Genomic DNA, 21,004 nt, shown 5'->3' with positions numbered 1-21,004 from the left:
TTCAGGCACCATCGTGTTAGATCGATGGAAGACAGAGAGAGCAAGAAAGAGAGAGAGAAATAATGAATGAAAGATGATGTCTTGGACAGTGTAATTGACTATCATAACGGTAGAAGAGAAAACCATGTATAGTTCCCTTTCAGTGTAGAGGCGTGTGTGTGAAAATTAACTGATGTATACAGAGTTTAAAAACTAGACAGCCATAACTGTGATTTTTTCTGTGAGTCACAAGACATGGTCAAAACATGTTTTATAATAGATTATTATTTGTTTCATGAAGGATGTGCAGCTGGTTTAGGAAAGGCAAACTGATTGACACATGGCTGGTCTATGAGCGAGAGAGATGACCTCTGACCCTTTGACACCCTCTTTCCTACTAGCTGACCACTGTCTGTGATTAACAACTTGTGCCGTGTGTATGTGTGTGTAAGTGTGTGTGTCATAGGCGGAAATCCCGGGGGGGACAGGGGGGACACAACCCCCCCATCCTGGGAAAAATACGATTTTTCCCCCCAATAAATCACTGTAAACATAAATATGTCATTTAAATAATATTAATTATACGCAATGAAAGCGCTTAGCTGATTATGGACACACTGGCGCTTTTTTTTTTTTTTTTTACTGTGCTATGTGTTACAGCAGTAATGTTGGTGTCCCCCTCAGGAATTGCTCTTGAGAAAATGTCATATAATTGTCCCCCCCCCCCCAAAGTTGATAGCAGATTTTCGCCACTGGTGTGTGTGTTTGGATTCTAATCTTCATCACAAAATATAGTAAGTGAATAGGATGATGAGGGTATGCTCTATGCGATTTGAACATAATGTTTAGGGTTGAGATCTGTCTGTGAGAGCCTGTTGGTTCAAATCTCTGCAAATAGTTAAATAATAGAGTTTTTAAAATGAGTTACATGCTGGTCCAATTCAATAATTTTTTCAGCGAAATTGGTTTACAAGCTTGTAAAGCTTGTTGGCTTTGAACGTTATGATCCACCCATCCCATTTTAAATTCGCCATAATTGGACTTCTCGCTTATGGATCTCAATTAGAGGGGGGGCGAAGCTTAATGAAATAGTCCGTGTGGGGCGCGAGGTTACAGCTGTGGCCCTGTATGTAGGCAGGCAGCGTATGAGGGACCCTGCCAGTCGCGAGAGAGGAACGTGTGGGAAGAAAGATCAATAACAGAGCGCGTGGGGTCCACTTTCCACTCTAGTCTCTGGAGGGCTGCCTGCGCAAGTCCTTCCTCTTTTCCCCAGTCATTAAAGCAACGAGCGCGGTGGAGAGAGAGCGTCTCCAGCATAGTCACAAGAGTTTATTCTTTGCGCACACAATTATATCGTTCTTGAAGAAACCATGACAACCACAGAAGCGGGAGAGTGAGTTCATAGTCGACGTTAGCAGGTTAGTAGACTGGGATACGCCGATCTAAGGAAGAGTTATTTAATGCCGGCTGAAAAGTTATTTTTAAACTCAAGAATGACATCTCCGAAGACGCGCGCAGAACAGAACATCCTGACATATCTGTGGGGAGTATTGGTGATAGCCTCGAGCTGCCACGGCGCGCGAGTTGTAAGTGGTAAGTTTTTTTTCTTTAGATTTTCAAAAGACTGGACGTTGTTTTGATATAGGTTGGCACATTACCTTCAGAAGATTATTCACGGGGTTGCTTTAAGAAATCGACTAAATACATTTTATTATCCAGGCAGCATGGTTTTAGTGCGAAAACAACCACGATATTAGCATACGGTTAAATTCAGAAGCCACAATTTTGGCTCTGGATGTCTGTTTGTGCCAGTATGTGTGTATTAGTTTTTTTTTATTATTGGTTTTACTGTAATGACTAGCGGTTATTGTGGTTGTAAAATAGAGTGTACATACTATTTACCGTTTCTGAGAGAGAGCGAGAGAGAGAGAGAGAGGGGGGGGGGGGGGAGGAGAGGAGGAAGATCGCATAGCACTGACGGTGGATGCTTGAGTTTGGAGAACATTGGTGATGTATCCAAATCAAGTTTGCTTCATCTGTCATCCTAGGAAGGAGTGGAAGGAGTAACTGGAAAAACGAAGGAAAGAGATTGACTGATGAGTCAGGGGGAGGTATAGAAAAGGAGATAACTAACAGCAAGAGAAAATAAAAATACATGGATGAATGACGTTCCTTGTCAGAAGAGGACAGGATGTAGGGGGAGTGAGGAGACGGTGGAGAGAACGAGAGAAAAGAAAGCAGAAAGCAGATAAGAGAGAAAGAGGGAGAGAGAGAGGGAGGGAGGGAGGGGACCACTGGGATGAAAAACTGTGTTTTCTTTTGAGGAATCACAGGAAGAGGAGAAAGGATGAAAGGAGGGAGAGAAAGAGGGAGAGGGAGAAGAGATCAGAGGGGGATATGGAGGAAGGTGAAAGTGCTGAGTGTGTGTGTAGTCTGTGATACTGGCTGCATTACAGGAGAACCAAAGTGATGATGGTGCAGAACAGACACAGTCCAGCCAATCATTTAAAGTACCTTTGGTTCTGGCCTAATGTTATTATTAAAGCCCCTTTAACTGGTCATGTATTAATCACTGGTGTTATTCACTGAGAATCCCTGTCCACACACAGACACAGACAGAAACCTGGACACACACACAGACAGAAACCTGGACACACACACAGACACGCAGACACAGACACACACAGTAGAAACACACACACACCAACTAACAGGCACAAACATGGAAATGTAAATACTCATGTGAGGCAGCACCAATGAGAGACCACAGTAAATGCACACACATTCACACACACACACACACACACACACACACACACACACACACACACACACACACACACACACACACACACACACACACACACACACACACACACACACACACATACACACATGCACAAACACATACACACTGAATATTGCTTAATGGTTCTGGCCTCTCTAGTCTTTGTAGGTCACTCCCGAACATGGTCCAAATCTCCCACTTTACACAAATCTATAGAGACAGGTTTATGGGTGCTGCATAACGCTGGTGTGTGTGTGTGTGTGTGTGTGCGTGTGTGTGTGTGTGTGTGTGTAGTAAAAACAGTGTATGTACTGTAGATAGACAGAGACACCATATCCAATGGTGACTTCCCAGGTATAGACTATAATCATGTTTAACATCAACATGTTGATGTTACACACTAACATGAACTGAGGTTTGTGGTTGATTGTTCATGGTTGATTGTTCATGTTATATAGTATACATCCTTGGGCACTGGGCAGTAGTTCATCTGTTGGGTGAGGTGGTTCATATGTTCTATATGGTGGGTGGGGTAGTATTAAAAGTTTAACGGTAAATTGGACTGACGGAAAGGGAATGGGAAGACGATGACCACATCATCCTGGGAGGAAGCCAAGTCGTTAAGGGTGTGTCCCGCTGTCAGTCACAGTGACTGATCGACTGATCTGTACTGTTTCTGATGCTGTTGACGTTACAGGGGCATATTGATCAGTATTGTTTTCAGTAAACAAACTCAATGACTGTAGGATAATGTTATTGCTGGGTTACATCACTCTCTGAACTGTTGACTGACTGACTGACTGGTTGATGGACATATTGATCACATGCAGGTCTGATTGGCTGCATATTCAGTAGTCAGATGGATTTCCCTCTCACTGATTGGTTAATGAGAGGCTGGTCTAATGGCTGGATGAATTGATGGAGGGATGGATGAAGAAAAGGTAAACAAGCCAGATAGTATGAATGAGTAGAAGAATGAGATAAAGGTAGAGGTGGAAGACAATCAAACATCACATCAACTTGCTCTCCCCCCCCCTCCCCCCTCCCCCCCTCCCACCTCTCCCCCCCAGGTCAGACGGTGTGTGAGGGGGGGGCAGAGCAGCCCTGCTACAAGATCGCCTACTTCCGGGACGTGACGAGCCGTGTTGCATTCCTGGAGGCTCGGCAAGCGTGCGAGATGGATGGAGGATCACTGCTGAGCATCGAGAGCCTTGCAGAACAGAAACACATAGAGCACCTGCTGCAGGTGTGTGTGTTTGTGTGTGTGTGTGTGTGTGTGCGTGACAGCAAGAGAGACAGAAACAAGCACAGCTACACCTCCTCTTCTCCTCCTCTCTCCTCCAGGAGCTGTGTACCTCTTCTACAGGGGCCGGTAACAGCATAGAGGATGGTGACTTCTGGATTGGTCTGACGCGGGTGGATGGAGAGACCAACCAAGAACACAACGGCTTCACTTCCTGTCCAGACCTCTACCGCTGGACAGATGGAAGCGTCTCCCAGTTTAGGTACTAGTGTGTGTTTTTGTGTGATAAAGAACAATGGAAGAGAAGGAAATTCATTTTATGTGTATTTAAACAGATGATGTGACGTCCAGGTAGGACAATGTAGCTTATCATATCACCTGTGTGTGTTATGTTACACGTGCGCCAGGAACTGGTACTTTGATGAGCCGTCATGCGGCGGGGAGGCGTGTGTGGTCATGTACCACCAGCCCACGGCACTCCAGGGTCTGGGCGGAGCTTACCTGTTCCAATGGAACGATGACAGATGCAACATGAAGCACAACTTCATCTGCAAGTACGAGCCAGGTATGCCAGCACCTGTACACCTGACTAGTACTTCATAGTAGCAGACTACCTCTCCTCTCATCTCAACCTTCTCCTTATCCTCTCCTGTCCTGTGTTCTGTGCAGAGAGCCACCTGGTAAAGGAGCAGGGAGACCGGCCTGGGCTTCGTGACCCAGGTAAGGAGGTGTATCCCGGGGCTTTGCACAGCTACAGCAGCCTCTCTCTCTGGAGTGTACCATTCTGTCTTGCTACTGACGGTCAACAACAGTTACCCAGTATTACAACGATGTTTGTGTGTGTGTGTGTCGTAGAGATTTCCTCTGACCACACAGAGGGGGTGAAACAGCCGGTTCCCAGCGAAGACAACACCCCTCAGGTGGTTCTGGCCGGGCCCACAGGTGAGTCCGATGGGGGTAGACAGGGGAGACAAGTAGGGGAAAGGGGATAGGCTCTACAGGGTTCTGGTGATTGAGCGATGGGAGTTGTAGTTCTATATGTCATGTGTTTTCATCAGGTATGCTGCTGGTGTATGTGATCATTCCCACCATCCCACTCCTGCTCCTCATCCTGGTGGCAACTGGGACTTGCTGTTTCCAGATGTTCAGCAAGAGGTAGGAGGCTGTGTGTCACATAAAGATTATATTACAACGCCCCTTCTACAATTCATCACTCTCTGAACTCACCCACACTGCAATCCATCTCTGTTGGTTCTGACTGGCAACAGTAAGAGAGAGTTGGGCCTTTTTTAATGGCTAAGCAGTCATCCTGAAGCGGCCCAATTTGCTTTGAGAATATAGCTGATTCAGTCATATTGGCAGCCAGAGCACACAGAGGCCATGTTAGCACAAAGCTAATTTAAAATAATGGTTGTTGGACCTGTGTGTGTGTTTGTTCTGAGTGTGCCGGTGTGTTTATGTGGGTGTGTACAGCATGTGTGTGTGTGTGTTTGTGTCTGTTCTGGGGCTATGGAGGTCTCTGGGTCGATATCTGGACCCTACTATGGTATACTTACACCAGAGAAACTACTGAATCAAGCATTTCTATTATATTAAACTACTGTAACCATCTCTACACACATGCACACACACACACACACACACACACATGCAGAACTTACACACCCTCGTGTACACACAAACACACACCCATCAACACAAACTAACAAAACAAAATCAACTGCCACTCTAAGTGATAGCTTTTTAACATATTTCTGATGGCTTGGAGGCTGGGTTGGACCTTGTGTGTGGTTGTGTGTGTTAAAAACACATACTTTAAAAACACTCCCTGGACTGCATTCAAAGCATTCTGGGTGATTGCTGTTGACTCCTGGCCAAGCGAGGCATCATCGTTACACCAGTATTTATAACACTCTGACAGAATATGAATTAAGATGAGCTAGGAAAAGCCTAGGAAGAGCCTAGAAGGAGCATCACTTTTTATGTAAAATGTTTCTTCCTGTCTTCCATTTATTGTAGTCAACCTCGGACCAAAACAAGCGTGGACCAATCAACCCTATGGATCTCCAAGTCTGCCAAATCAGATAGCATAGAAGTATGAGGCAGAAGAGACATCACACCATATGAGACACCACAGAACACACCGAAAGATCATACTCATCAATTCTCTCCAATACTCTCCAATATTATCCCCTTCTCTTTCTATGTCTGTGTCTTCTTTTTCCTGCCTCTGCTCTTTATCAGTGTCTATGCGTGTCAGACCTAGCATGAGTTCTGTGTGTGTGTGTGTGTGGTTGGATAGTTAATAGTCACAGTTAATTGGCAGCAAGTAGAGCTGAGGTAATTAAGTTTTGATTAAGAGAGGGAGAGAGAGTGAGCAAGAAGAAGCTAACAGAGAGGCAAAGATGGAGGAGAGACAGATAGAGAGGGGCTTATTGGGGGACCCAGATAAACCAAGGCTTTTAACTGGTCCTCCTGAGAAACAGAACCAGGTCAGAACCACTTAACTCCAACACCTGGGGGCAGGTTTACTACTAATGAACTGCACACTCTGGGGAGACATGGGGGAGTGGAAAGGAGAAGAACATTTTAGATTAAATAGAGAAATAAAAATAGATAAAAAATAAGGGGTTGAGTGAAGGGGATATGAAGAGAAAGAAAAGCAAAGAAGAGAGAGAGAGGATGCTATTGGATGAGATGAGTGCAGTATGTTTTTAAGGGAACCAGCATTTCCTGGCAACCCATCTGGTAGTTTCTACAGCCACTGTGTAGTACTGTATGTGCAGTGTGGTGCATGTTAGTGTGGTCTGCTAGTTCACCTTGGTCTCTGCTTTGTGATGTCGTTTACAGTGTGTTGCATAAATATGAAAGAGGTTACCAACATGCATAACCCTGGCATCTACAGTTTATATTCCTGTCATTATTGTTTTATTTGTTATGGAATATTTAACTTACTGTACTGTACATGGGTTGCCACAGCAGCTGGATTTAAATCAGTTGAAGGTATTTGTAAAAGTTGGTACATAAATGTGTGTATGTGTCAGATCGAGGCTGTTCTATCAAGCAGGTACAAAGGCTGTGTAGTGCTTGAGACAGGGTGAGACTTACAGTGTAGTGTGTGTGTGTGTGTGTGTGTGTGTGTGTGTGTGTGTGTGTATGAGGAGAGGAGATGTTTGTTTTTGTAACTGTTGTGATCTAAAGCCAATTTCCTTCTAGCATGTGTTCAGACAGGCAGACCTGTGAGACTGTGAAATTAGCATAACAGATGGTTCTGTTATGACTTGTTTTGTGAGCACTCAATAAATAACTTAATGTGATTTTGGGTCGAACTGTTAAATTTATTATGTGGCCCCACGAGGGGGGCGGGGGTGGGAGTGGGGGTGGGGACAGGCTCTGGTAATTAGTGATATGAGTAATTAATGGTTTTGAAGCTCACAGCTTCTACATCTGAGTCTCTCATTTAATTAGACACACACACACACAATTTTACATACTCACTTTCTCTCTCTCTCTCTCTGTTTAAATAAGCGTTTAAATACGTTTTTAACGATAAACAATATTAAAGTACAGCTCTCTTCTTGATCAGACAACCAAAATCTTAAATGAGTCTGTCTGAAGTCTCTGAGCTGGGTTGTTTGTAGACAGATGAAATAGCTGAACACACCAAGGGTCCTGACGTCTGGAGTTTGTGAATAGACCGTGCAGCAAACAGGGAGGCTCGCTGATGAATCACTTAGCAGCTCGGGAAGATCTGCATAGATTTATATAACTACTGAAACATGAAGAGACAGGAAGTGAAGAAGAGTGGGAGAGAGACATAGAGAGGAGGGGGGGAGGGGGGATAGAGGGATTGAAAGGCTTGGCGTGTAGATTTATGGACAGGAAAGGGTTGGGATGGGGGTGGGAGGGTGGGGTTGGGTAAATAGACACAATACAAAGTGATAGAGGGGGAAAGAGATAAATAGAGAGAGAGAGAGAGAGAGAGAGAGAGAGAGAGAGAGAGAGAGAGAGAGACAGTGTCAGGTTCACGGCGAAATAGTGATGCATCAGCTGTCAGAACCAATTAATTCTTCGTCATCGTCTTCATCACCATGTTATTCACCATCGTCTTCATCCTGTCCATCCTCCTCAGCCCCTTCTCCCTGCGGCTCCAGCAGTGTGTGTGTGTGTGTGTGTGTGTGGGGGGGGGGGTGCAAGATGGTGCTTTCTCAGGGCTCTTCCTCCCTGGCTGGGCCAGTCTGCGTCTCAGAGAGCAGGCGAGAGAACAACGCCCCCCTCAGGTGGAGGGTGGTAGGGGAGTCAAACTCTACAACACGGCCCTCCTGCAACACCAGCACCCTGTATGTGGGTGTGGAGGACGACATGTTGTTAGGTCAAGCAATCAATCGCTAATTAATCAATCAAATCATCTGTCTGTCTGTCTGTCCATCGGTCCACCAACATATATACATATCCCCAGACAGAACCTTGCAGTGGAACCCTCCTCACCTGTCTGTGTGCATGGCGTTCCAGGGGTTCCGTGTGAGGGTGAGAACAGTGCAGTTGGAGAACTCTGTGTGGAGCAGGTTCTGTAGCAGCCTGTCTGTGGGTGAGTCTGTTGGGGGAACCGGTTCCTCGTAGACCAGAACTGCAGAACCTCGCAGTAAAGCTCTGGCCACACACAAGAGCCTCCTCTCACTGGAGCTAGGGAGAGGGAGAGGGATAGGGGAAGGGAGAGGGGGAGGAAGAGGAGGGGGAGGGAGAGAGGAAGGGAGAGGAGGGGGAGGAAGAGGAGGAAAGGATAAGAGGGAAAAGGGATGTGGTTCAGATGATGTAGACATCAGGGAAACCTCCACCCTCCTCCTCTAACACACACCCTCTCTCCTCTTCCTGCTCAGGCTTGCACACACACCCTTACCTTAAGCCTGCCCCTCCGTGGATTAGAGGGTGGAGCAGTTGTCTTGGCAGCCTGCTCACCCTCTCCTTCAGGTGGCATTTCTCCAGAGCGTGCCACACCTGGGCATCACCATGGCAACCCCATGGGTCCAAGTTGGAGCGCAGGGAGCCCGAGAACAGAACAGGAGACTAAAAAGGAGGAGATGAAAAAGGAGGAGGAGGAGAAGGAGGAGTAGGAACAGGAGGAGCGAAAGGAAGAAGTGGTAAGCTTGGTTCACTGAACATGATGAGATCTGACGAAGTGTGAACAGGTTCGCCCAGATGTCCCTCCCACCTGAGGGATGACGGCCAATCGGCTACGGAGGTCATGAAGTCCCAAACTTGCTAGGTCCACTCCGTCTATCGTGACCACACCCTCTCTGCCCTCAACCAATCGGAACAGAGAAGTGGTGATGGCTTCAAGGTCGGTTGCAGATTTGCTGACCACACCCACCTAAGGATGAAAACAGGAATCAATCAGGAAACAGGACTCAAGCACACAAAAACACACACGCACGTACAATGACAAAAACATCCACTGACAAAAACACATACGCAGGCAGACACACACACCTTCTCCTTGGGCCTAGTGCAGAAGGAGAGTCTGGCACACGAGGGGTTCATCTCCGTCTCGTAGTTCCGGAGCTCCAGCACTCCCTCCTCTGGCCAGGTAGGGGGCGTTCCACAGGACACTGACCAGGACGACTGAGAGACAGGGAGAGGGGGAGAGAGAAAATGTGGGAGGGAGAGTGAAATTGATATCTGTATTGCATATGTGTATATGTTTGTTCACCTCTCTCTACATTTGTGTGTGAGTGTGTGTGGGGTCACTACTCTCTCCGTGTGTGTTTGTGTCCACCTCTCTCTCGGTGTTTGGGTGCTCCACCAAACTCTGCAGGACCCCAGCACTCCTCTCTACCTCACAAGACGACCGAACCAACACAGGAAGGATCCCTCTCAGCTGGAATCATCATCACCATCATCATCACCATCATCTTCATTACAATCATCATGAGCAACAATCTCTAGTGTGTGTGTGTGTGTGTATGTGTATGTGTATGTGTATGAGTGAAAGCATGTGTGAGAGAGTGTGTGTGTGTGTGTACTCACACTCAGAGCGTAGGTAAGGCACAGGCCCACAGTGGAGGGGTCTAGTTCAGAGTCTAGCAGAGCCAAAGACACCAGGAGCAACACCACACCTACATACACATCTAGCCACACAGCCAGCCACCTACACACACACAGACACACACACAGACACGCAAGCACACACACACATACGCACACACACATACGCATACAGGAACAAACATGCACAGGTAGGGAAGTTGTCAATGAAGGTATTCCCAGTGTGTGTGTGTACGTACGTGCGTGTGTGTGTGTATGTTATCTCACCTGTCTAAAAGGATGCTGTTGTATCGACACAACAGGTGCTCATCAAGAACACCATGGAAGCGGGAAAGATCGCTTCCATAGTCACAGTGGTCTGTAGTGGCAGTGACATCATCACAGTGCGACTCAGAAAAGAGGGTGGAGAGAAAGGTGGTGGAGTCTGCAGCCATTTGCTTGACCTGACTGGAGGCTCGCTGGTAATAAGACTGAGACCCAACAGAGAAGCAAACATATTAGATCAATACTCCCTCTGGTGGCAGAATAGCAGAATGCACATTTTCAGTGAAGCACCACACTCCTGTTCGACTCTGTAATGCAAAAACAAGTGCTTACCTGTAGAGTGAGGAAGAGGAGGGTGAGGGCGGGAACAGCTATGCTGAACATCATGGAGTTGTAGCCTATCAGGAGTGCTATAACACATACCTGCAGCCAACCAAAGAGCCAGGAGTGCAAGAGGGCGGGGAATGCCTCCTCAATCATATATAAGGACTACAGAGAGAACATGAGGCTTAATATCACTAAATGTTTCGAAAAAGAACAATAGAACAAACCAAAAAATTTCAACCAATGACTCGTCTAGAGGTAATGTGTTCGGAACTCTGACCTGTGATAAGTTCCGGAGCACCCAGGAAGTAGGCGTGGTCTTGAAGAAGCTGAGGGGAAGACTGAGTTTGGAGGTGAGCAGGTTGTCATGGAGACGAGACGATGCTCTGACAGAACCCTGATTCATAGCCAACGCTACGCAACACACTGACACACCTTGACACACACACCCACATAAGTCAGCAACACACACAGACAGAAACATGATAGACAGACAGCAAAGGCCACAAAATAGGAGGAAGACAGACAGGAAGACTGTGCACTACGAGCATCATGTTGGGCAAACGCAAACACACACAAGGCCTACCCTGCAGCATCCCCAGCAGGGCGTAGAGAGACAGACGAGAGTTCCTCAGGTCTCTCCACTCCTCCAGGCCCTGCACCTCCTTGGCCTCTGCCGTCCACAGCGCCAACACGCCAGCCTGACACACACACCACACACATACACACACCTGGGCCAGTACCACTAGCCCTGCCCAGCCCCAGCCACACACACACAGGTACCGCCTCACACACGTCACCTGACCAGGGGAGAGTAAGACATGCGTTAACACACAGATGGACAAAGACTCTCACACACACACACAGACACACACTCACTCTCAGAGCTGCAATGGACTCACTGTGTTTGGGGGTGGCGCTGAGGTCACCTCTGTGTTCAGTGGGCCCTTCAGGGCCTGGCTGTCATCACTACAGAGAGGGTGGCGGAGAAGAAAAAGCAAGAGAGAGGTTGAGGGACAGACAGGTTTTATGGAACCTGTGCGTGTGTATGTAAACACACACACACTCCCATAAAACCTGAAAAGTTAAGTCTACTCAAACGGTTTGATGAAATGAATTGCCTAAAGCCATTTGAGTTGAAGAACTGCATCAATTGTGTGAACTACACCTCAATTAATCCAGTTCTTCAAGTCAAATGGCTCTGGACAATTCATTTCATCACACCTTTTGAGTTCACTTAATTTTTGATGTTTACAGTGCAGTGTATGAACAGATCAGTGCAATGTAGCCCGATGTAGCACTAATATTCTATCAGGGGGATTAGAGGGCATTGTTATTCTGCCTCATGACACATACCGGTATGACAGATCTTTAAGTACACAAGTCTTCGTGATCCAGTTCGCTGAGAGAACGTGGTCTTCTGTACATATAACAAATATCAACAACATTAAGACACAGTCACATGTGCACACACGTTTATACCTAGTAAACTATAAAGGTGTACCTGAGTAACCTCTACAGCTGACTTCCTGGGAACACAGGAAGATGTTCAGAAAATGCAGGGAATTCCATGCCTGTCAATAAAAGATTATAAAGATGACAGTACATTACCGATGTGCGGATGTGTCTGTCTTCCCTGTGTGCACGTGTGTTACTTCTGTGTGCATGTTGTCTGTTTGATGTGTGTGTGTTAGTGTCAGAGTGTGTGCGTGCGTGTGAGCACTGCGTTTCCTGTGTGTGTGTGTGTGTCACCTGTGTGAACCTCAGAGGGAGGGAAGGCAGCAGGCGGACAGGTGCGTGCAGAAGTGGAAACACACACATACATGTGAAGACCTGCGAGGCCGTCAGAACATTCCCATCATCCACCAGGACATAGGATCCGAAGCTACACACACACACCTGTGGATGAGGGGACGAGGAAAACACAGAGATCACACACATGCACACAAAACCTAAACTCCCTGTCAGGCCTAAATTGCCACTCTCAAAGCAGTCCCCCACTCCTAACCCATGGCCCTAATCTGTCATCTGGTCAGATTATAGGTTGTAATCTCCCCTGTTTTAATGCCCTGCTGTCAGGTTCTGTGATGTTTGTCCTTCTGGGACTCAGGTAGAGTAACATGCTGCATAGAACATGACGCACCAAACACTCACACGAGAAGCTGATTGGATGCTGTTGAGTTGGCAGAGTTATATGGCAGATAACAGACTATAATCCTGCATGAGGAAAGGGCTACGCTAACCTGAATAATATCTAGTATCACGGGATGTAGCACAGAAGGGATGCATCAGGGTTACTGCTGGACCAATCAGAATGCTCATACCAGAAAAGGCACACAGACACGATCCAATAGAGAGAAGGCTGTCAGGTATCCCAGAATCCTTAATGTTTCAAGCTCTTTCTCTCTGGTCACGCCCACTCTGCAATGAAACCACTCCTCCAAGACCAAAAGCTTCACCGTCTATATGAGAGAGAGATGAAGAAGATAAGAGAGACAGACAGTCAACGGGTGACAAGGAGGAGCTAGAGTTGGTAGTGTGTGTAGAACGTGACATCATCAAGAAGACTGGAGCAGAAGCGTTCAGTGAGAGAAACATACCCTGATTCCATTCAACATCTCCCGTAGAATATGTTCTCTCTCTGCTCTCACTCTCTGCTGGTCTTTCTGAGGGGTACCAGAAAGTGTTACACACACAACCACACAGAGGCACATGTTCTGACACACACACACTCCCTGACCTGTATGGCCGAGGCTCTGTGTTGTACAGTGGAGGCGAGGGGGACCAGGAGGAGAAGCACCGTCAGGCCTGCCAGAGCAGAGGGGCCCAGCTCCCTCCACAGCAGACACACACACAGCGCCCCCTGTAGCACGGAGGAGAACAACACAGGCAGGGACAACACGGACAGTGCTGCTACCTGCTCAGCATCCCCCAGAAGAGAGGAGATTGCAGGGGAGGACTGAGATAGGGCCTGGGGGAGGAACAGGAAGGGGAGAAGGGGGAGGAGGAAGAAGAAAAGAGTCAGAGATAGAGGTGGAGGGAAACCAAAACAAACTATAAATAGACAGCCATGTCTAGAGAGAGAGAGAGAGAGAGAGAGAGAGAGAGAGAGAGAGAGAGAGAGAGAGAGAGAGAGAGAGAGAGAGAGAGAGAGAGAGAGAGAGAGAGAGAGAGAGGGGGGGGGGAGAGAGAGAGAGAGAGAGAGGGAGAGAGAGATCAGTTTACCTGTTTATACAGAGCAGCTGTCAGAGCAGTGTGAGCTCTGAGCTTGGTCATCTGACTGTGAGACTCACACACCTGTAGAACCAGGGTATGGCACACCACCACAGCCAATAACACTACAGCATACGTATGGCCTGACCAATCAAACGCTGGCTGGCTTTCACAGAAGAGGATTGTCCACCTGAGGAGACGAGAGGTGAGGGTGGAAGGATTCAGCCTAGTGTACGTGAGAAAGTGTGTGTGTGGGTTGCATTTACCTGAGGGCCTGAGAGGGTAAGAGGGCCAGCAGGTCGGAGGTCATCCTGAGCAGGGTCACTTGGACCAGTGACGGGCGAAGCCACACCCAAAGGTGTCGCAGCAGGGCGGGACCAACTAGGGTGGGCTTTTGTCCAATCAGAGCTTCCTCCTCCTCTCCACTTGACTCCTGGCTGCTCCTCTGCTTAGAGTTTTGCAGGGGGGCGAGAAAGAAAGGAGAGAGGGAGAGGGAGAGAGAGGGAGAGAGAGGGAGAGAGGAAGGGAGAGAGAGCTTGACATTGTCATGTTTATATCCCAGAAGGAGAAATGTACAAGATACACAAAAAGAAAACCTAGACATAGAGGGACAATTGTCATGTCGCCATGGTTACCTCTTTGCTCCGCCCATCGCCTCTCCAATGCTGCTCCAGTTCGGAGCACAGGCTTTTGGCGGAATCCTCATTGCCAGGACAACACAGGTCAGAAAGCTGTAATCTTCGCCTGTAACCAGCCGCCACCAGTCTGAGGAGATGGAGAGGAGAGGTGAGGAGAGGAGGGGAGGGGAGGGGAGGGGAGAAGAAGGGAGGGGAGGGGAGGGGAGAAGAGGGGAGAGGATAAGAGGGGAGGGGAGAGGAGAGGAGAGGAGAGGAGGAGAGGAGAGGAGGGGAGAGGAGAAGGGGGAGAGGAGAGGAGAAGAGAAGAGAAGAGAGGGGAGGGGAGGGGAGGGGAGGGGAGAGGAGAGGAGAAGAGGGGAGGGGAGGGGAGGGAGAGGAGAGGAGAGGAGAGGAGAGGAGAGGAGAGGAGAAGAGAGGAGAGGAGAAGAGAAGAGAGGAGGGGAGGGTAGAGGAGGGGAGGGAGGAGTGGAAGGGAGGGGAGGGGAGGGGAGCGGAGAGTAGCGGAGAGGAAGGGAGCGGAGAAGAGAGGAGAGGAGAGAGACTCATTGACAGAAACAGAATAATGTCTGAAATCAGAGTGGAGACAGGGATGAGCTCACCTGTTCACTGGCCAGTAAGATACCCGGTTAAAGAATGACGCCCCCCACTCCTTGGTTTGGCTTTGCTCAGGGTTCCACTGCGTGCGCTTTGGACACTTAAATGTCATTTCCCTAAAGAGGAGCCTAAATTATACGTTGCACTTTTCTCAAGTAAAGACAACTTTTTTCCAGTTTTGAAAGCGATTGCAGAATGGTACAAATATTTAAAACAACTTTTGGCTATTTATTTTCAATTTCAACTTTATAGACTGAAAGGGACAGAGATTTAACATAGACTCTATTGCGTCTACTACATGAAATAAGAAAGTCATAACTCTCACCTTTCGGTTGCCTGTGCTTCCGGATGGACCACGAGCGCAAAGGTGGAGAGAAGCAGTGGAACAATGGGTTGCGGGGGGGAGTGCGGAGAGGAGGTGGCTCTGGATCGACAGTCCTTGCACATCTGGACAAGCCAAGCTGCAGGAGAGTGCACGCGATATTTATCCTTTAAACCGCCAACAAGCGTTCATTTGAGGCCAGGCATGATATAACAAAATTACCCTGGAAATACAAATTTACGCAACGTGTTTTTCCTTCGTTTCCTTTGTGTCTTCATCCGTCGATCGTAATATCAGCGCCCTGAATGAGCGAGAAAAATATGCTGACCGCGTGGGCCAATGACATAGGCGCGCGCTCGGGGGCGTGTTTTGCTGTCAGAATTCTGACAAAGTGCTCCTCGAGGACTGGGTCAAGAGGGGGTCAGAGATGCAGACATAAAGGCAAGGCATCACAATTCGAAATTAAAGTTGACTTAAAAGTTGAAAAAAAAGGTTTTGTTTAGTCTAATTTACATTTATTAACTAATCCATTATTCCATTAATTTGAGTCAGGTAGGCTGTTACCATGTTAACATATTTTATCTCTTTATTAAAGTGAAGATTTCCCTGTTCTGGGCCCTGCCCCTAATGAGAGTCACATGTCTGACCTACAATCGGCTATACCTGGCTCGTTAGCTGCCCCAGACCATGGTGGCTTGCCAGTTTGTCAGTCTGCTGCCAAGGAAGGCCCCTGCCAACATACAGGAGGAAGAAAGGAAGAATAAAGAATAGCGTCCCGTGACAGCTGTTGCAGTCTTTACCCTGGCTTAATATTGTCTTTACCCTGGCTTAATATTGTCTTTACTCTGGCTTAATATTGTATTTTAAGATGATTAAATCCATGTAATTACAGGCCTACTTAAGTCCATAGACTTAAATGTGAATGAACGGTTCAACGTGAATGAATGATTCTAAAAGAACAAAGTCCGAAACAAATAATATGTTTTCTACTGGAGGCTTTGTTTATGAAATTGTGTAGTCAGTAAATTAATGATGTGTCATCTATAGCCTACTGACCAGAATTTGTTTGTGCTTGCGCTGGTGTGCGCTGAGCTTGGACGACTCTCCCTGCTAATCTTTTTAAGACAAAGATCAGATTCCAGCGCGGTGTCCAGATGTTTGCTAGGATCTGAAGATTATATAATGCGAAAACCAGGCTGGAACGCAGCCCAGCTTGACATAACCATCTGACCCTCTCAACCAAGAAGGTTGCATTACCCCAACTGAAGTCCGCTTCAAGAACCAACCCGTCCTCATACAGCGCTGGAGCAACATCGTCCGCATAACGATTTTACTAGCGTACTAAAAATATATTGCAATTACGAATGCATTCCGTTGACAAACTCATTTTTAAGACTTCTCAAAAAAAGGCCTAAATTTGACAAAGTTACTTTATGTGTTTTGGGAGCACTATCCCTTTAGTAATGGGTGGGACTTCATAATGTCCTTAGCAAATGGCGAAGGATAACAGAGGACGGGGGCGGGACTTGATTGTAAATAGCGAATTTTCTTCATATGTGGTGGTTGGATCAGAACCTCTGGGTTGGAGTAATCCGTTTGAATAACCAAGTATCTAGCTGCTGAACTTTGTACCTCCCTGTCATGGCAGGAGCTTTTAACTTACTTGCACCGTGGCGTTTTGTCAGGTTTGCCAGGTAAGTTTGACAACATTGCTAGCACTAGCTATCACAGACTAGCAACATGAAGGCTAATGCTCACCAATCATTTTAGATTAGCTAGTTTTAGCTCGCTTGTTGTCAACATTGTCATAATAATGTGCTTGGCGTTTGCTGTCGAGAGTCTGCTAATGGCCAAAGTTGCTAGTCTAGGCTAATTTGAGCTAGCATGCTGCAGTTCGCAATTGACAGGTCTGACAGGTCGTTCGCAATTGTGAGTAAATGAAGGTGATAGCTATGAAGGTGATAGCTATCAGTTGTGAGCTTGCTAATTATAAAGCACTGTCTTTTACACAAATAGTTTTCAATTTCTAGCCAAAAACATACAGACAACAGTTTCCTTTAATGTTACACAAAGCAACAACATAAACTTTATGAATTAGACCGCTACAGTAACGTAGCAAGCTAGCTCTAGCTAACGCTACAGTACTAATAACATCGACGGTGACCTTTGGTCTACATTCATTCTGACTGAGTGAGAAAGGCATTCGTTTATACATAAATACCTAGTAGCTAACCAGAGAAAAGTTTATGCAAAAGGCATTGGCATAGATGTGACAATCATGATATCAGCAGTAACCTTTTGTACAAATGAATCCAGACACTGTTTGGTCAGATTAACTGTCTGATATTCTACCAGTCCAGTCCAATTTAAATACCATATTTCATTAAACTATAGTTTTGTTGTACGTATTCACTAAGATTACACAGGCTTTGTAGTTTGCTGTTATGACCCAACCTAACTAATGTTAGTCTTCCATAGTACTGAAGTACCAGTGTCTATAGTACCTGTCTACCTGTTTCTGCAGGACTGTCCAGATCTCTCAGCTACCCAGGCTGAAGCTCCACACCACATCAGCCATGTCAGCCACAGTAGAACAGTTCAACCTGGCCAAGACCCAGCTGGGCACCCTGAAAGAGGACCCAGGGAACCAGGTCAAACTGCAGATCTACGCTCTCTTCAAACAGGTACTGTGACTGGTTTCTCAACGGGGTTGCGATTGTTTTCTCACCAATTGATCTATGTCGTCAGTTATTATTCAGAATGTTGATTCACTTTCCACAACCAACTGGTTATAAACATGCCCTCTCTCTTTTCCCCCCCATGTATTTCTCACTCCCTCGTCCTCGTCCGTTCTGCCCAGGCAACCCAGGGACCCTGTAACACCCCTAAACCAGGAATGTTAGACTTTGTTAACAAGGTCAAATGGGATGCCTGGAAGTCTTTAGGATCAATTTCAGCGGTAACTACAGTCCACACGCACACACACTCCCATGCTTTGATTAGCCAAACCAGCATTGTGTTATGGACATCCTCCTCTGCTCCAATCAGGAAGAAGCCAGGAAGCAGTACGTGGATCTGATTGGCTCGCTGGTGGCAGCCGAGGCCCCTGCCGAGGTTGCCGCACAGCCTGCTGGGAGCTCGGTGACCTACAACACGCTGCTTGTCTCCACCCAGGATGGCGTTACCACCATCCAACTCAACAGACCAGAGAAGAAGAACGCCATCACCGTAGAGGTAACGGCATGGCACAAGGCTGTATATGTGTACGAGTGTGTGTGTGTGTGTGTGTCTGTATGTGTGTGTGTGTCTGTATGTGTGCAACCAGCTATACTGCCCTCTGTTGCTCTTTTCAGATGTACAATGAGCAGATCAAGGCCCTGGAACAGGCAGGCAAAGATGATTCTGTCCTCACAGTCATCACAGGTAAAGCTCTAAAACCTCAACTACATCCCTCCCTCCTTCCCACACACAAACGCACTCGTCATGGCTCCTGGTTAACCCTTGCCCCTCCTCTGTGGTCCAGGAAGTGGAGACTACTTCTGCAGTGGTAACGACCTGTCCAACTTCACCAAAATCCCAGATGGAGGCATGGAGCAGATGGCTAAAGATGCTGGAGAACTGCTCAGGTGAGGTAGGGAGGAGGAGGGAGGCCAGCAGGGCTGGAGCCATGGATTTGACTTCATCAACTGATTCATGGACAATTGATGTATTTAAGTGTGGATGAACCCGTTTCAGACTAATTCAGACAGAGCTTAAAATGGCATGTGTGTCCCAGGTCATACGTGAAGGCCTACATTGACTTCCCCAAGCCCCTGATAGCTGTGATCAACGGACCGGCGGTAGGCGTGTCAGTCACGTTACTGGGGCTGTTCGATATCGTCTACGCCACGGAGAGGGTGAGACTCTTCCCTTTCCCTCCCACACTCTGACAGGAAGAAACCGTCCCACTGGCTAAGAACAGACCTTAGAATCACAGCCAATGACCATGACTCTTTATCTCTGACCCCCACCCCTCCCTATCCCAGGCCACCTTCCACACCCCGTTTAGCCAGCTGGGACAGAGTCCAGAGGGCTGCTCCTCCTACACCTTCCCCAAGATGATGGGAGTTGCCAAGGTAACACTTCAGTTCAGTACACCAATCATTTCATGAGGAATGTTGTTTTACATTCACGTGCAAATATTTGATGTTTTTCTCTCAAAACTGTGTGTCCAGGCCAGTGAAATGCTGCTATTCAATAAGAAGCTGTCAGCCCACCATGCTTGTGTCCAGGGCCTGGTCACTGAGGTGTTCCCTGACAGCAGCTTCAACAACGAGGTCTGGACCAGGATCAAGGCCTACGCCAAGCTGCCCAGAAACGTACGACACAAGCCCACAAACACACACGAACACACACAAACACACATGAACACACGCATATTTATTTCCTGTCCCCTGTTCCGCCCCTCCAGTCTCTGGCCCTGTCCAAGCAGCTGATTCGTCAGACGGAGAAGGAGAGACTCTACGACGTCAACAACCAGGAAGTGGAGCGTCTGGTGGAGCGGTGGCTGTCTGACGAGTGCATGCAGGCCATCATGAGCTTCTTCCAGACCAAGGCCAAGCTCTGAGAACCGGCCACACAGCCAGCCTAACGAACAACCAGCCTGCAAACAGCACATCAGCTGTCTAATTCAGACCTGGAGTGAATGTCAACAGTCTGTCCTCGATGTCGCTGGTCCTCTTTCCTTGATTCCTTCCTCTAAAAAGCCTTTTTACATAGTTATTTCTTTCTGGCCATGCAGTGAAGGAGATGGAAACTGAGGACACAAGGGAACGTGGATAGACTGTTGAGATGCATCCATGAATAAACAGTTTATCTATCCGTCCCATATGAATTCACCCACCTGCGACTCCCTTACTCCTACCCCCTAATCCCTACTTCCTACTTCCTGCTCCCTCCCGCCTACGGTAAATGACCACTAACATATCGCCTAACATATCGCAGGTTCCAATCAAGTGACTGGTCAAACTAATGCCTTTTTTTCTACTACATTTCTTAGATATCTTGTGAATGAATGTAGTATGAATACTTTCCAGCCGCACACATTATCTGTACCTGCTGTAGAACTGGAAAGAAACGGGGGATTTTGTTATCAGTTTTAACTGTTTGTTGATGTTTTCATAGGCTCTGTGAAATGTGTGTGTGACGTGCACATGTGCACAGTGCCTGAAGGGGAGTTGAGCAGAGGTGTGTTCAGTAAATTACAGATGAACAGTGCCTTCTCTTGACTGAGACGTAATCATGCTATGTTCTCCCTTCTAATCAGTGCCGATGCAGTAAATTAAATCATATTTTGAAGGCTCATTGGTGTCTCAAGTATTTCTGGTGGTGTCAGGATATTTTGGGGTTTACAATGGTGGGGCTGGAAATCTGTTAAGTTGTTGTTTCACCAAGCATCCAACAGAGGGAGCACAGCACCCATAAATCAGAACACACTGGTTATTAGATCAACAGTTGTGTTGGAGCTGTGAGTTTTGTTGGCAGCGAAGACTGAAGAGTGTGTGTGTGTCTGTCCTTGGAGAAGAGACTGCTCTATGCTGCTGTCTGTGAGGCTCATT

General features: G+C 47.2%; 3 protein-coding genes across 5 annotated transcripts; 2 read left to right on the top strand and 1 right to left on the bottom strand.

Annotated features, from left to right (window-relative positions):
* Positions 1–1,157: 1,157 nt before the first annotated feature.
* chodl (chondrolectin) lies at positions 1,158–7,147 on the top strand. Its single transcript, XM_062479620.1, has 8 exons — positions 1,158–1,572; positions 3,838–4,013; positions 4,112–4,272; positions 4,418–4,575; positions 4,680–4,730; positions 4,866–4,952; positions 5,069–5,165; positions 6,030–7,147. The coding sequence occupies exons 1-8, from the start codon at positions 1,440–1,442 to the stop codon at positions 6,109–6,111; spliced, it is 945 nt and encodes a 314-aa protein (XP_062335604.1). The 5' UTR covers positions 1,158–1,439; the 3' UTR covers positions 6,112–7,147.
* A 190-nt stretch (positions 7,148–7,337) lies between these two features.
* abcc13 (ATP-binding cassette, sub-family C (CFTR/MRP), member 13) lies at positions 7,338–15,685 on the bottom strand. 3 transcript variants are annotated; one of them, XM_062479616.1, is made up of 24 exons: positions 15,411–15,685; positions 15,091–15,201; positions 14,489–14,618; positions 14,120–14,298; positions 13,866–14,043; positions 13,381–13,611; positions 13,241–13,306; positions 12,965–13,102; positions 12,393–12,539; positions 12,145–12,214; positions 11,997–12,060; positions 11,543–11,609; positions 11,227–11,440; positions 10,921–11,075; positions 10,650–10,805; positions 10,320–10,522; positions 10,035–10,155; positions 9,784–9,885; positions 9,498–9,629; positions 9,220–9,378; positions 8,908–9,074; positions 8,499–8,693; positions 8,101–8,348; positions 7,338–7,782 (listed from the first exon to the last, which is right to left on the bottom strand). In XM_062479616.1, the coding sequence occupies exons 1-23, from the start codon at positions 15,530–15,532 to the stop codon at positions 8,219–8,221; spliced, it is 3,237 nt and encodes a 1,078-aa protein (XP_062335600.1). In that variant the 5' UTR covers positions 15,533–15,685; the 3' UTR covers positions 7,338–7,782; positions 8,101–8,218. The 3 variants fall into 3 exon arrangements, with proteins under 3 accessions (XP_062335600.1, XP_062335601.1, XP_062335602.1); XM_062479617.1 differs by having other exon boundaries at positions 10,650–10,739; XM_062479618.1 differs by lacking the exon at positions 15,091–15,201 and having other exon boundaries at positions 15,411–15,684.
* A 1,151-nt stretch (positions 15,686–16,836) lies between these two features.
* eci2 (enoyl-CoA delta isomerase 2) lies at positions 16,837–20,750 on the top strand. Its single transcript, XM_062479619.1, has 10 exons — positions 16,837–17,101; positions 17,932–18,091; positions 18,268–18,366; positions 18,456–18,641; positions 18,761–18,830; positions 18,931–19,033; positions 19,183–19,303; positions 19,433–19,522; positions 19,622–19,765; positions 19,858–20,750. The coding sequence occupies exons 1-10, from the start codon at positions 17,049–17,051 to the stop codon at positions 20,011–20,013; spliced, it is 1,182 nt and encodes a 393-aa protein (XP_062335603.1). The 5' UTR covers positions 16,837–17,048; the 3' UTR covers positions 20,014–20,750.
* Positions 20,751–21,004: the final 254 nt, after the last annotated feature.

Source organism: Osmerus eperlanus, chromosome 15 (assembly GCF_963692335.1).
Source record: "Osmerus eperlanus chromosome 15, fOsmEpe2.1, whole genome shotgun sequence".
In the NCBI taxonomy this organism is placed as follows: domain Eukaryota; kingdom Metazoa; phylum Chordata; class Actinopteri; order Osmeriformes; family Osmeridae; genus Osmerus; species Osmerus eperlanus.
The sequence above is the reverse complement of the archived record's forward strand: the minus strand, read 5'-3'. Positions and strand labels throughout refer to the sequence as shown.